The sequence below is a fragment of the Eucalyptus grandis genome, chromosome 3, assembly GCF_016545825.1.
Source record: "Eucalyptus grandis isolate ANBG69807.140 chromosome 3, ASM1654582v1, whole genome shotgun sequence".
Taxonomy (NCBI): domain Eukaryota; kingdom Viridiplantae; phylum Streptophyta; class Magnoliopsida; order Myrtales; family Myrtaceae; genus Eucalyptus; species Eucalyptus grandis.
Window position 1 is genome coordinate 681,073 of NC_052614.1, and position 15,056 is coordinate 696,128.

General features: G+C 35.3%; 1 protein-coding gene across 1 annotated transcript; it reads right to left on the reverse strand.

Moving 5' to 3' along the window:
* Positions 1–3,457: 3,457 nt before the first annotated feature.
* Positions 3,458–6,114, reverse strand: LOC104435940 (GDSL esterase/lipase At5g45670). Its single transcript, XM_010048658.3, has 5 exons — positions 5,786–6,114; positions 4,979–5,103; positions 4,619–4,858; positions 4,124–4,367; positions 3,458–4,015 (listed from the first exon to the last, which is right to left on the reverse strand). The coding sequence occupies exons 1-5, from the start codon at positions 6,009–6,011 to the stop codon at positions 3,798–3,800; spliced, it is 1,053 nt and encodes a 350-aa protein (XP_010046960.1). The 5' UTR covers positions 6,012–6,114; the 3' UTR covers positions 3,458–3,797.
* Between the last annotated feature and the right edge of the window lie 8,942 nt (positions 6,115–15,056).

Here is a 15,056-nt window from a genome sequence, read left to right on the forward strand (position 1 = left end):
TCCTAACCCTTTTACATTTGTATCAATTTAGTCCTAAATATTTTCATTTAGTGCTAATTCAATCATTTTCGGCTAATTTTAATTGGATTGTGCTAACTAGCTTTAGTTATAGCTCACAAACAAAGGAAAAACTTATAGTAATAAATGAAAAAGGGGAAAAGTGTCACAAAAATCTTTAGTCCTAAATATTTTCATTTAGTGCTAATTCAATCATTTTCGGCTAATTTTAATTGGATTGTGCTGACTTAGCTAATGTGGCAAGATCGATATCGACGTGAACAACTTTTAATAATATTTAAATATTTTTCGATTTTTATTTTATTCTATTTTATTTTATTCTTTCTTTTCTCCTACTCCTTCCTCCGCTAGAGGTGATGGCCAACAAGGTCGAGGTCAACCTCGCCAGCCTCTAGCAAGTCTCATGGCCACCGGCGAGCTCAAGCCCTCACCGGAGGCCACAAGGGCTGCTCGTGTTGGGTATCGAGACTCGCACTCGCTAGATCCGGCGTGGGTCAAGCCTTGCTGGCCATGGGTGAGGCTCAACCTCGCTAGCTATAGCCTTTAGCTGGTCATTGAGGTTCGGTGACAAGCTGGAGGAAGGAGGAGTAGAAAGGAAAAAAGAAAATGAAAATGAAAAAGAAAAATGAAAAGGAAAAAGAACATAAAAATTCAAAATATTATTAAAATATTATTAAAAGTTGTTCATATCAATACCGGTCGTGCCACATCAGCCGATTGATGCCCAATCAGTAAAATCCGACCAAAATTAATCGGAATGACTGAATTAGCACTAAATCAAAAGGTTTATGACTAAATTGGTATCAATAAAAAATTTAAGACTAAATTGGCATAATTACAAAAAGGTTTATGACTTTATTTAACACTTTTCCCAATAAAAAAAGTAAAGGCATTGTTGAGATGCAAGTTCTGATAAAGTGTTGTTCTATAGATGTTGTGATAATAAAATTTATCGATATTTATAATGGAATGAGATATACCTACTTCCTTTTTTGGCCAATTTATATTAACGTTAGCTATTGTGCATATGCTCGAGCAATATGAATTTTATGCGCCTTTATAAAAATTAATTAATATGGATAATTGAATAAGATTGCCCTAGTACACACTCTATCATTAAAAGGGAAATAGTATGTAACTCCTATGGTTTCGCATATGTCGATGTCGTGCATCTCTCCGCCTTCCTTTAAGTTAGTTATTCCTAATAGAGCAAATCATTGAAATTCAAGCTCATCATGTATGTTATTATAAAATGAAATAATGTGCGTCTATAATAGGGAAAAAATAATAGAAAAAATTATCTAAAATCCCAAACTAAATCTACCGTAACACATTTACCATAAACTTTTTCTTTGACCAAAAAAAAAAAAACCCCAAACGTGCATTATGTGACAAATTTACCATCCATCAAAGCTCCATCACCTGATTTTCTAGTCAAAATTACGTCATTTTTGTTTTACTTAAGTCACATGAGCATCATGTCAACATTGTTTGCCTTCCGACATCCATATAGGCAAATTTTTAATAATGCTTACTGACGGAACTTTGACAGAGAGTAGATGTGTTACACGGGTACAAATTTGAGATTTTTAGTGAAGAAAAGTTTGGATAAAATATGTCACGGTAAACATAATTTAGGGGTTTTGATATTATAAAGAAAAGTTCAAGATAAATATGTTACATTAGGCATAGTTTAGAGTTTTTGATGACTTTTTTTCTTATATAACATTCGTGAAGAAGCTTTCCATTTTGCCCTTTCTAAAAGTCGTGTAGATCTAATGTTCCCTAGTTGAACTTGAATTATTCGGGAACTTCTGGCTTGAATTCTTAATTTCTTGGTAGCTATTCTACCAGCGGACTTTCCCCTTCAATTATTTCTTCATTCGCAATGTTTCTCATTTATTCATAATATAATTATTCTCAAAGCCAACTCCACATTATATTCACTACATTCATATATCTGATTTAGGGCTCATGCCACTCGATGGTGTTCGCTAACTGATTCTCTTAAAATAGAAAGTGAGACTGAATAGAGATATAGAGGATGGCAGCGAATTCTGGACCACAAGTGCTCTTTCATGGGTAATTTGTAACCGGCAAGTTGGGGAATGTGCAGGGTGACCATGGAGAAGTAAATTTAGCAAAATATTCTATTCAAGGAAGGCCACAAAATCCCTAAAAATAGTATATTTGGGGTATCCAGAAATTTCTATCTTACAAACAAAAAGTTACCCATTCAAATATCATTAATTATATACAACCTATTCTAAGTCGAAATCACTTGTACAAATCAAAAGCTAGGACTTATTTCACTTGGTTTGGAATGCTCTATGGACTTATTTTACTTTCACGATTGCAAGGGTGAAAAATATCTTGCATTGGTTATGTAGCTAATAGAAATCATACATTTATATATCTTGTAATAAAGCTATTTGAATCGTTCTTTTTCTATTAAATTATAATTATCGTATACCCATGATGTTTCTCATTAGTGTCTTTTCCATTCTTTTGTATTGGTTTTAGTTGATTTATTTGTTTTTTCTAATTTAAAAATCCCCACAAAAAGGTATTCATGAATTTCTTAGGAAACCAGGGCAAACAATGCTAAAAAGTTTCTTTTCTATTCCCTTATAGCTAGTTTGGCTGAATTTGTTGTCTAATAGGAGAAATCCCACATGTTGGGGGTAGCAAACCCACCAAGTGGGTATGATTTTCCCAAAGAATCGGGTAAACATGTTGTGTACACGGGACGGTTACTCCCAAATGAGTGACAATACCGTCCTGCTCTCTCTCTCTCTCTCTCTCTATATATATATATATAGAAAGATAGAAAGATGATAATTGGTATGACATATGCAGAAGCTTTTGTTATACGAACACGTGTCGGGGAAAAATACGTAACACCATTTGTTGTCACAAAAAAATATGCACATAGATAATAACTCTGTGACAGCGATAACAAATTAAATAGCGACCAAGTCAATGTATACTCTTTATAAATAAAGATGTTGAATTGCAATTTAAATATAGACTTACTTAACTGTAATAAAATTCCAATTGCTAGCTAGTCGATCGGAAGTTTTGAAGTTGACGATAAACTTGTATATTGATATCTCAGTAGTAGATCGACAACCAGGAATCAACAATATGCATTTGAATCAATAACTTCTTTGTATAATCAGCAACTTCAACACAAGAGATAAGGTATAGCTACCCAAATCTCTTTAGGGCAATTAGTTCCTACACACAGTGCTAAGAAATTTCACGAACCATGCCTCCTAAAATATAGCACCTCAAATCCGTTTGGATCAGCACTTCACAAATGGGACTTTGTCGAATACCAACATATTTAAAGGATTATTTCAAAAGAGAAAACTCAAGAGATGCTCTAGAAGTTCTTCGAGGAGCTCTTGATATTTTCTTGAACTAAGTAGGCACATCTATATATAGACAAGGAAACAGTTGCAGAATATTGAAAGGACAATATCTCAAGACTCTTGTCGGATATGCTCACATTAATTGAGTCATTAACCCTTAATAACATAACAATATCAAATTCAGAAAATACAATAGAACGATTGAAGGGACGCTTGCTAATGTTGAGCTATTAAAACCCATAATTATAACAACAATTACAACAGCTTTTATTCTAAAATAGCAGTGACCTTATTTGACTGGAATTATCCAGGAGATTTTATTCAATAGCGTATGCATTTAGACGTTGGCGGCCGTGTAGATAACTGCTTCCGCACTGACCAATATCATCCCAATCTCCTCGATCAGATCATCGCGAGAGTGCGAATGTCGTAAGGGGAGGCATCAGATGGAAGCAAAGCGTTATATGCCCTCGCAGCAAACCCCAAATTCACTGTCTCCGTGGGATGGAATCCGTCATAGAACACGTATATCGTCCTGTTCGAGCATGGAGTCTCGTAGGGAATGCAAGTGCCCAGTTCCTTGTCCACTTTACAGCAGGTCGCATTTGAAATTAGCCCAGCTGAGAATTAAACAAATCAATACAACACATGTCATGTAGAATGATCAAACCATAGTGCATTGATCCCAAAGACAGGGTGAGAGAAGGGGGGGGGGAGGGAGGGAGAACCTGTGCCAGGACCAGTGGTTGAGATCGCGAACGTGTTTATGTAGGTGAACTTAGCATCCGAGAAGTTGCTATTGAATTCGTTTACGAGGGGTTGGAGCTGATTATTGAACAAGACAGCAGCATTGTTGATATTGTCCACGCACGCCGAGCCATTCGTGCCAAATCTCGATATTTCTGCGGGGGTGCATCCCAGCAAACCCAATCCAATGACTGCCACCTTCCTCGCTCCATAGCCATACAATGTCTAGGGTTTTGGAAAGAGAGAAAACGATACGATGATTAGATTTGAGGATGATAATGGAGGATCTATGAAAACCATGGATTATTCCCGGAGCGTCGTGGAAGTCAGTTGAATAAAAGAAATTGACAATGAATAGGTTTCAAAAGGAGAGAAAAAGAAATGGGGTAATACTTGAAATAGCCAAGGGTTGTTTTTAAGTTGCTTAATAGAATCGAGCTTCCAATATACATTGAGGAAAGAAAATAGACATGCACCTTCAACTGTTCTTTGTATTGCTTGATCAGTACATCCGCATATTGCTCGGGCGTGTACATACTACTCGTTGGGTATATGTTAGGCATGAAGTAGTTGTTGAGATAGTCATTGCTTCCCATCCCTACCGTGTATATGCACTTATTTAAGTATGCCGATTCATTCCCTCCTAGTATTTCTCTCACGCGCGAGACCGTGATCAAATGATTTCCCAACTGACGGTTCAAGCTGATTCTGTCGCCCTGTTTGAAGAAGGCACAAGATATTTAACTTAAATGCTCCACGATTAGAAGTCAATCCAACCTTGCATTTGCCCCCATGTTTACGTACCAATGCACAAAAGCACCAAGCAAGAACATTACCTGTTGTTGTCCCGATTCATCGCGAATACCGGCTGCACCGGATGCATAATTCACACCTTGGAGTGTATCATTGCCTCTTGCAGTGGCAAAGGGTGGAATATACTGGTCAAATCCCAGGAGCTGAGCTGTAATATTCAATGAGAAAGATCCTGAATTAGAGCTAGCTAGCTTTGCATGCAAAAGCTCAAGCCCATGAACGTACGTTCTCAATTATGACCATACAGAATTGAAGTAATTTGTGCGGCTAACTAAATTAATCGCATCTTGACTGGATATAATCAACCGACCTAATTATGCAACTAAACCTAATTACAAAACTTAACTCTTAATTATTGTAAAAGAAGTAGGTGAAATTTTTCTAGGCCTGGACCTATGCACAATTGAGAAGGTTCGATTCCATTCTCGTGTATTTTGGTATTAGCACATAGCTCCAATAAAGAAAGGAAGAAGATAAACTGCAGCTTCGTGCGAGAAATAACTAATTTGTATATGCATGACGTGTGCATAGCACCTCAGCTAGATAACACATCTTAAGAGAAAATCATACGGATTATTAAACCTTTATGCAATAACATCACCACTTTCAAATATTCGTAAAGTTTTAAGCATGCCAACGTATCCATGAACGAAATATTATAAACATGCATGCATGCACGACCGTACACTCATGTAGGTTTTTTCCTTTCTGGCCTTTTAAGGAGCAACTATAAGGATATTTCATTTTTAAAATCAATAGTTATGCAGATGCTCCCTGTTAACAAAAACAAAACAAAACAAAACACAAAATGGAAAGGTAAGAAAACGGACCGATGATATCAACGATGGTGCGGCCATTGGTAAACCTTCCAGTGGCGCCATCGGAGAAGTCAATCCCGTAAGGTGGGTAATTCGATTTGGCCAGGGTGAGGAGATTGTTGTTATTGCCATCGTCGGCGAGCGAGTCTCCGAAGATGAAGTAACACGGGACCTGAGGGGCTCCAAGAACCAATCTCCCCGACAAATTCAAGGCCACCAGGAAAAGCCATATTGCCATATTAAGAACAACTCAGAAAAGCCAATGAAGGACACAACAACTCAGAAAAGCCAATGAAGGACACCCCAAACAAGGAAAGGGAAAAAGATATAACGAGGGAAGCCCTGTGAGCTGGCGGATGGAGAAGAAAGCAAAGGAAGGGACTATATATAGGCAAGAAAAGATTAGATATAATCTATAAACTTCTAACTTAGGCCTTCGGATCACACTAGCTAGCAATAGCTGATATCGTTGAAATTTTATTTTTCACGTGGCTTGTATTAAAATTATTTAAATTCGACAAGTGGGTTGGTCCATAATACATTATTTTTGCTTTTTTTTGGTCGAATATGACATAATAGTTGACTCACTTTTTGCGTCGACATTTCATATTCGGACGTGTACCGAATTGTGGTACCCGGACTTAAGGGAGGAAAAGCGCAAGAAAATGAGGAATGGTGACGCGAAGTGTACATTTTGGAAACCTACTTTCTTAGGCACTTTATCGTTAGGAAGTTTCTGCTTTGGGAAATCGTGCGAATTTGATACATAAAATGATGTGACAAAATATAACTTGATATTTATATAATTGAGTCTTTTTTAACATCTTATTAAAGAGGGATAGTAGTTAGTAATGTGAATTCCTTAAATTTATCTGAATATATTAATATTATTTATCCCACAAAACTATATTTAGTTAGGTCCGATTCCCAAATTGGAACTAGACCAATGTTCACCTCCATTCCTTATCCTTCATAATTGGCTTATCAATATGGCACTTCATGAGTAAAAAGCAGTGACAACATTGAAGTTATAAATTTTCAAATATGAAATGGGACTTTATGAAAGGAATGAATAAAAATGACATAAAAATAGGATTAGCATTTTTTAGGAATGCTTGAAAAATTGAAAAATTGAGATATTCTTTCAAACATGTTACTGATTGGTGCTCTTGCACATTTCAAAATGATGATGAAACAAATGAAACTCATGCATTTCACGATTACCTTCCAAATCCACAATGTGTGATATCATCACATCACAAGAAAAATTAGAATTTAGTAAGGTTTTTAGGGGAAAAGTATATCGAAATGTCATAAATTCCGTATGGCGATTATTTCAGTACCAAAACTTTTCGAGCAATCATTTGATTACCAGTTTTGAAAAAAAAAAAAAAAAGATTATTAAAGCACCATCACCAATTCGAGCTGCTAGAAAATCTCATATGGCGATGTTTTAATATAAATCATCCGACATGACTCATCAAGTCATTTTGTTCATTGTCCACTCTAGAATTGATTTTTCTTTTTTAATAAAAAAAGCCAAGTCGAACTTAAAAATTCAGTAAAAAAAAAGTCAAGAACTCTTTGCTGGAATTTGTCATGTAGAACTCTTTTGTCACGGAAAAAATTTTTGTCAAAATAAGACACTTATAGCAATTTTTCCTAATCTCTTAGTATCCTAATTTTGCTCTACAAATTTCTTGCTTTGAGAGAACAATCGAGGAAACTTCATGTTATTGATGAGGTAAAGGCAATGAAGAGCTATTCCATGAGTTTCTAAGATTTTCGAATGTCTCGAGAGATCAATAAGTGAAATTAACTTGAAAAAGGAAAAAAGTAATTTTATGGTAATGAAAATATAACTCATGCCTACCTTACTTATAAGAATCAATTTGAGCAAACAAGATGGGTCGATTCAAGTACAAGATTGGTAGCAAAAAAAAAAAAACACAAAATTGGTAAGCACTTAATTCTCGAGAGCATACAGTATCTCGTTTGTCAATATGCTAATGTATTTTCCTCGCAAAGTTAAATGTACATTAAATAAGGCTAACCTTGCCATAAGTCATACCTTAAGTAATGCCTTTCCCATGCCTAAAACACCAGCAAAGCGATTTGAATACCCTCTTTAATTTGATTTGACTCGGTTTAATTTCGATCAAGACCCATTGATGCCTAATATGAAATTAGCCATTTCACTAGCTTTATTTTTTTCGTGAAAAATGAATGACTTAAAAAATATATTCTTAAAATGATTTGGAGATGAGAGCAAAAAATGGGGCTGTATATATATAGGCAAGAAAAGATTAGATACAATCAATAAATTTCTAACTTAGGCCTAGGGATCACACTAGCTAGCAATACCGAATATCATTGAATATCTATTTTTCACATGGCTTGTGTTAAAAATATCTAAATACGATTGGTGGGTTTGCCTATGATATGATAGTTTTTTTTTTTTTTTGGTCGAATATGATATAATAGTTGACTCACTCATTTTTCGTTGACATTTCATTTTCGGGCGTGTTCCGAATTGTGGTACCCGGACTCACGGGAGGAAAAGCGCGCAAGAAAACGAGGATTGGTGACGTGAAGTACACTTTGGAAACCTACTTTGTTAGGTACTTTATCGGTAGGAAGTTTCTGCTTTGGGAAATCGTGCAAATTTGATATATGAAATGACGTGATTGAATATAACTTGATATTTATATAATCGACATCTTATGAAAAAAGAGATATTAGTTTTTTTTTTTTTTTTTTTGTTAACAGGATATAACTTGATATTTATATAATCGAGTCATATTTAACATCTTATGGAAAAAGGGATATTAGTTAGTAATATGAATTTTGTAAATTTATCTGAATATATTAATATTATTCATCCCACAAAGTTATATCCACTTAAGTTCGATTCCCGGATTGTAATTAGACCAATGTTCACCTCTACTCCTTGTCCTTCATAATTGGCTTAACAGTATGGCACTTATGAGTAAAAAGCAATGACAACATTAAAGTTATAAAGTTTCAAATATGAAACAAGACTTACGAAAGAAATGAATAAAAATGACACAAAAATAGGCTAACGCTTCTTTTAGGAATGCTTGAAAAATTGAGATATTCTTTCAAACATGTTACTAATTGATGCTCTTGCACATTTCAAAATGGTGATGAAACAAATGGAACTCATGCATTCCATGATTAGCTTCCTAATCCACAACATGTGATATCATCACACCACAAGAGAAATTATATTTTAGTAAGTTTTTTAGGGGAAAAGTATATCATAAGTGTCATAAATTTCATAAAATATTTATTTAAGTATCAAAACTTTTCGAACAATCACTTGAGTAGTAGTTTTGAAGAAAAATAATCACTAAGAGCGCGGATGACAAAATTTCTGGAATAGAAATCAATTTCTATCCCATAGATGAGTTTCTCAACAAAGAAACGCGTTTGATAACGATTTAGAATTTCTATTTCTAGAGTAAAAATTCATTTGATAAAAGAATAAAATTTCTATTTCTAGGAGCGACAATGGCTGGCATTCGATGGCCGGAGTTTGACATTCAACGATTGGCGTCCGGCGTTCAGCAATCAATGCCGAGTGGTCAAAGTCCGGCGTCCGGCGGCCGACATCCGGAGTTCGGTGTTCGATGTCCAACGTTCGGAGGCCGGAGTCCCGCGGCCAATGACGAGTGGCCAACAACCAAGTTTGGTGGCGGCGACCGGCAATTGGCGGCGGCCAACGGTCCGACGATCGACATCCGATAGCCGATGGTGACCAATGGCAATCGACAATGGGTCTCCGATGTCCAATGGTTGGTGATAAGTGGCTAATGACTGACAGGCATCCAACATCCAATGGCCAGCAACAAGCAGCTAGAGTTCGGTGGCTGACGACCGACGTTTGGTGGTCGACGGTCGATGGCGAGCGACTGATGGCCGGGGCTGATGGCAGGTGAGCGGCGACCAACAGTGAGTGTTTAGCATCCCACAGTCGGCGAGTGAGCGACGAGCGATAACGAGAGTGAATGATAAAGAAAATTTTGATTTCTCATTTCTATTCCAAAAATAGAAAAACTAAAAATTTTAACTTTTGATTCTACTCCAAATCTATTTCTAGAATAGAAATTTATTCTAGAAATAGAAAAATGGAATTGCGTTATCAAACGGATTTCTGTTCCAAACATGCTCTGGGAAATATAGAAATAGAAACGTTGTCATGCGCGCCCCAAAGTACCACCACCAATTTGAGTTGCTGGAAAATCTAATAAAGACAATATTTTAATATAAATCATCCAACACGATTCATCGTGTCATTTTGTCCATTGTCCACTCTAGAATTGGTTTTTTTATAATAGTAAAAAGCCATGTCAAACTTAAAAATTCATTAATAAAAGTTGTGTAAGACTCTTTGCTAGAATTTGTCGCCACAAACACTTAAACAATTGTTTTTTTTCTCTAATTTGTTATTTAAGTGGTCCAACGAAAATTCTTTGCACCAAAATAAGCGCCGTACAAAAGTTATATCACTTTTAGTGTCATTTTTCCTGATCTCTTAGTATCCTAATTTTGCTCTACAAATCCCTTGCTCTAAAAGAACAATTGAGGAACCTTAATGTATTGCAAGATCGATAAGTGAAATTAACTTGAAAAAGGAAAAAAAAAATTATGGTAACAAGGAATGTAACTTGTGCCTATCTTACTTATAAGAATCAATTTAAGCAAACAAGATGGGTCGATTCAAGTACAAGATTGGTACCCAAAAAAAAAAAAGAAGCACAAGTTTGGTAAGACCTTGATTTCAGGGAGCATATAGTATCTCATTATTTATTATGTCAATATGCTATGTTATTTTCCTTGCAAGATTGAATGTACATTAAAGAAGGCTAATCTTGCCATAGGTCTTACATTAATGAGGAATATAGTTCGTGCCTATCTTACTTATAAGAATCAATTTAAGCAAACAAGATGGGTCGATTCAAGTACAAGATTGGTAAGCCCTTAATTCTGGGAGGATACAGTATCTCGTTATGTCAATATGCTATGCTATTTTCCTTGCAAGATTAAATGTACATTAAAGAAGGCCTTCCCGATGCCTAAAACACCAGCGAAGCAATTCAAATATCCCATTTAATTTGATTTGACTCAATTTAATTTTGATTTGGACCCATTGATGCCTAATCTGAAATTAATCATTTCATTGATTTTGTATTTTCATGAAAAATGAATGATTTGAAAATTTTATTCCTAAAATGATTCGGAGAAAGAAAGCAAAAGAAAAGGCTATATATAGGCAAGAAAAAAAAAAGATGTAATCAATAAATTTATAACTTAGGCCGAAGGATCGCACTAGCTGGCAATACTGAATATCACTGAACATTTATTTTCACATAGCTTGTGTTAAAAATATTTAAATACGATTGATGGGTCGGTCTATGATATAATAGTTTTGTTTTTTTTGGTCTAATATGATATAATAGCTGACTCACTCAATTTTCGGTGACATTTCATGTTCGGGCGAGTGCCGAATCGTGGTACCCGGACTTGACGGAGTAAAAGCGCGCAAGGAAACAAGGAATGGTGACGTGATGTGTACACTTTGGAAACATATTTTTTAGGCACTTATCGTTAGGAAGATTCTGTTTTGGGAAATCATGCAAATTCGATATATGAAATGATGCGACAAAACATAAGTTGATATTTATATAATTGAGTCATATTTAGCATCTGATCAGAAAAGGGAAATTAGTTAGTAATATGAACTTCAGAAACTTATCTAAATATATTAATATTATTCATCCCACAAAGCAACGAGAACGATAAAGTTATAATGAGACCTACGGAGGAAATGAATAGAAGTGACACAAAAATAGGGTAAAACAAGTTTTAGGAATGCTTGAAAAATTGAGAGATTCTTTCAAAATTTGTTACTAATTAATGCTCTTACACTTTTTAGAATGGTCATGAAACAAATGAAATTCATGCAATCCATGATTAGCTTGCAAATCCACAATGTGTGATATCGTCACATCACATATGCTGTTGTATTTTCCATGCAAGATTGGTGAGCACTTGATTCTCGATAGGGTACGTATCTCCCCCGTTATCTCAATATGCTATGCTATTTTCCATGCAAGATTGAATGCACATTAAAGAAGGCTAATCTTGCCATAGGTCAGACCTTACTAATGCCTTCCCCTTGTCTAAAACACTAGCAAACTGATTTGAGTACCCTATTGAGTATTTAGTTTGATTTGACTTGGTTTAATTTCAATTAGGACCCATTTATGCCCAATACAAAGCTAGCCATTTTACTAGCTCTATTTCTTTCATGAAAAATAAATGATTTGAAAAATATATTCATAAAATGATCATTCATATTGCTTCTAAAAACATATGAACGAAAATTATTTTAAAATGTTTAGATATAAATTAATGTCGGTAACGAAAGTATTTTGCATTGACCAATTATTTCGAGGATACAAGTGATTATTTCTAAGAAAACATTTTCCTAATCTTCATTTTCGGTGAAACAAACGGGCCTTGGTTGACAAACACAATGCAGAATTGCAAATTATTATTTGTAAGAGTAAGCTATTTTTTTATTTGATGAGCCATAGGATAAAGTATGCATTCGGTTGGCGAACTAACTCGAGGACCACCCCCACTTCTTTTTTCGGTTATACACCTTTAACGGATATAATAATTGTCTTTTTGTTGGGAATTCAGCCTTATTATTATCATTATGCCATTATGGTAATTGAACATCGCTCTCTCTTTTTTAACCGCTCGTTCTCTCGACGGTCATTTGCTTATTTTCTTTTCTTTCTTTTTGGTTTATGCATTTTTCATATATGCATTCGCCATTATTTTCCCTTGCATTTATAATATGAGCAAGAGAACCGATTGATTGAAAATCTATGCTTTATGCAGTTGTTTTTCGGACCCTTGGGCTTGTCATTGACCCTCTTTCCCCCTCTTTTTTTTATGTAAAAGGTGTTAATCCGTGGAAACGGGTCCGATACAGCTTTCCACCTACCGGGATTCAAGATTTTAAGTGGGCCCATTTTTGGGGAATCAATCTGGGCCTTTCGCTCGACTCAATCCAGGGATATAATCTACGGCCCAAAAAAAATTCTCGAGGGATTATTTACGGCCATAAAAAAGAAAAAGAAAATCAAAAGGATGTTATCCCTTGTTTCTATTGGAGAGGCTTTTTTTTTTATTATTATCTAAAATCAGATAGTAAATATTGAGGCATAGAGTTGTGCCTCACCCTAACAAGGAAAAGTGTAATTATTGAACTTGCTGACTTATGGCACTAATGTGGTTGTGAGGGGCAGGCTAGAGTGTTTTGAATGATGTTAAAGGAAACGAGGATAAATCAAAGTGTATTGAGATGTATGTCAATAGATGAACGAAAATAAAAGGCAGAATCGATCATCACCGAGACCTAAAGGACATACCACCAGTCAAGAAAGATAATCGGGATTAACGAAGTTTACCACCAATGCTTAAAAGATGAATCATCTGCGAAGGATAAAGGACTTCGGGATAAAAAAGCTCACCACCAAATCGTAAAGGATGAACCATTAGCTAAGCATAAAAGGCTTATTGACTTACCACCAATGAGTAATCCACTTTTTAAGGATAAGAGTTAGTCACTCTCAAATTCACTCACGCTAAGGAAAATCTCATATATTCATTTATTCACATCGATGTCTGCCTTTACAATGTGATTACACTATTTTAGAGATAGTGCTAAACAAAAGCAAGGACTCTTTGAATCCCAAAACTGAATAGACTCTTGAGGAACTTACCTTAAAATGACTCTTAAAAACAATAACACAACAAAAGACTTATAAAAGTTGTGAATAAAAGATTTAGAAGCATGGGTCTAATTATTAGAAGCATTAAAACTTGATAACTCTCTCCAAATTCGTGCTCCAGTCATGGAAGCCAAATAGCCATAGTAGAATATCACCAAACAATAGCAAAAATTGACCAAAACAACCCCCTACCATTAGGTTGTTGTTTGGCTTTGAATCCGGCAACTATTATGGTAAATCGACAACTCCTCAATTAATATCATGATGGATAATCTTTCACATTGATAATTTTATTTCCAGATCCATCGAATCATATAATGCCCAAAATGCTCTTAGCTTTGGTGAGCATTGACGACATTGAGTTCATCAATGGAGCAAAATCGGATGCTCCCGCATTAGGCACTTTCCAATTTCTAACCATAAAAGTTCATCCAAGGCCCATTTACCAAATATTAAAGGTTAATACCATCAAAAATTTCAAATTGATTTATACACAAAATTGATTTTTGTGTAACAAAAGATCCCCAATTGGTATGTCCATGCTACATTTCTCCCTTAGTAATATTCATATAATAAAAAATTAGAAATTGATACATTCATGCCATCTTTATCCCCAAAATATTATTCATGACATGAAAAATTCCAAATTGATATACTCATAACAAATCTACAAAAATCTTAATACGGAATTGGGACAAAATTGGGGACTTTAGTAGATCTTTGAAACGTGAGGGATCTTAAAGAAAAATTATCATATTTTAGCAGATTTCCTTCTCTCTCTTTGTTTTCCTTAAAGATTTGTCTTCTTCAAAACAACATGCTTAGGAGACCCGATAATGTTGAATTTCCACATTGAATCCATGTCAAGTACCTATTGTCCGAGTTGCTTGCCAAGAATATACGATGGAAACTAATTATTGGCATATTCCTCGCCATGTACTCGTTTGGATTTATTTTTTACATGGAAATTAGTTTGAGGTAGGATAAATATGCACATATGTGCCAATTTATGATTTGTTTTTGTGGTTTTAACCCATAGTTAATCAAAACCATTAGGTGGGACTAAAGTAACTCAAATGCCACCAAGTCAATTGATGTGACTTTCCCAAGTATTCACTCAAGAGGAATAAAGTCAAAAGGCATACTTTATCAAATAGGTTAGCTTGAAGGAAGTCCTGTCCAACTGTCCCCTTTCGGCGTAGCACAGAGATGGCAATTGCCATTTTGCCAAATCTAATTTCCACAAAAGTCGGTCTCACAAAATTAAATTATAATTGAAGTTGATGAGATAATGTATACGTATGTATATCCACACATGTCATGCTCAAAGGTCTAAGATTTCACCTCTTGAGAAAGGGAAGCAAGAATAGAATATTCCTTTCCCAAGCTGGGGCCACCCCGCTTACCGCAAAAAGGCCAAACAGCTCATCTCATCGCGGCGCTAGTCAAGC

Bases quoted from the DNA above. Each gene is read 5' to 3' on its own strand.
- LOC104435940 (XM_010048658.3), bottom strand. From the start codon at position 6,011: ATGGCAATATGGCTTTTCCTGGTGGCCTTGAATTTGTCGGGGAGATTG. The intron at 5,104-5,785 runs GTCCGTTTTCTT...TGAATATTACAG, and splicing joins CACCATCGTTGATATCATCG to CTCAGCTCCTGGGATTTGAC. The intron at 4,368-4,618 runs GTGCATGTCTAT...CCAAAACCCTAG, and splicing joins AATACAAAGAACAGTTGAAG to ACATTGTATGGCTATGGAGC.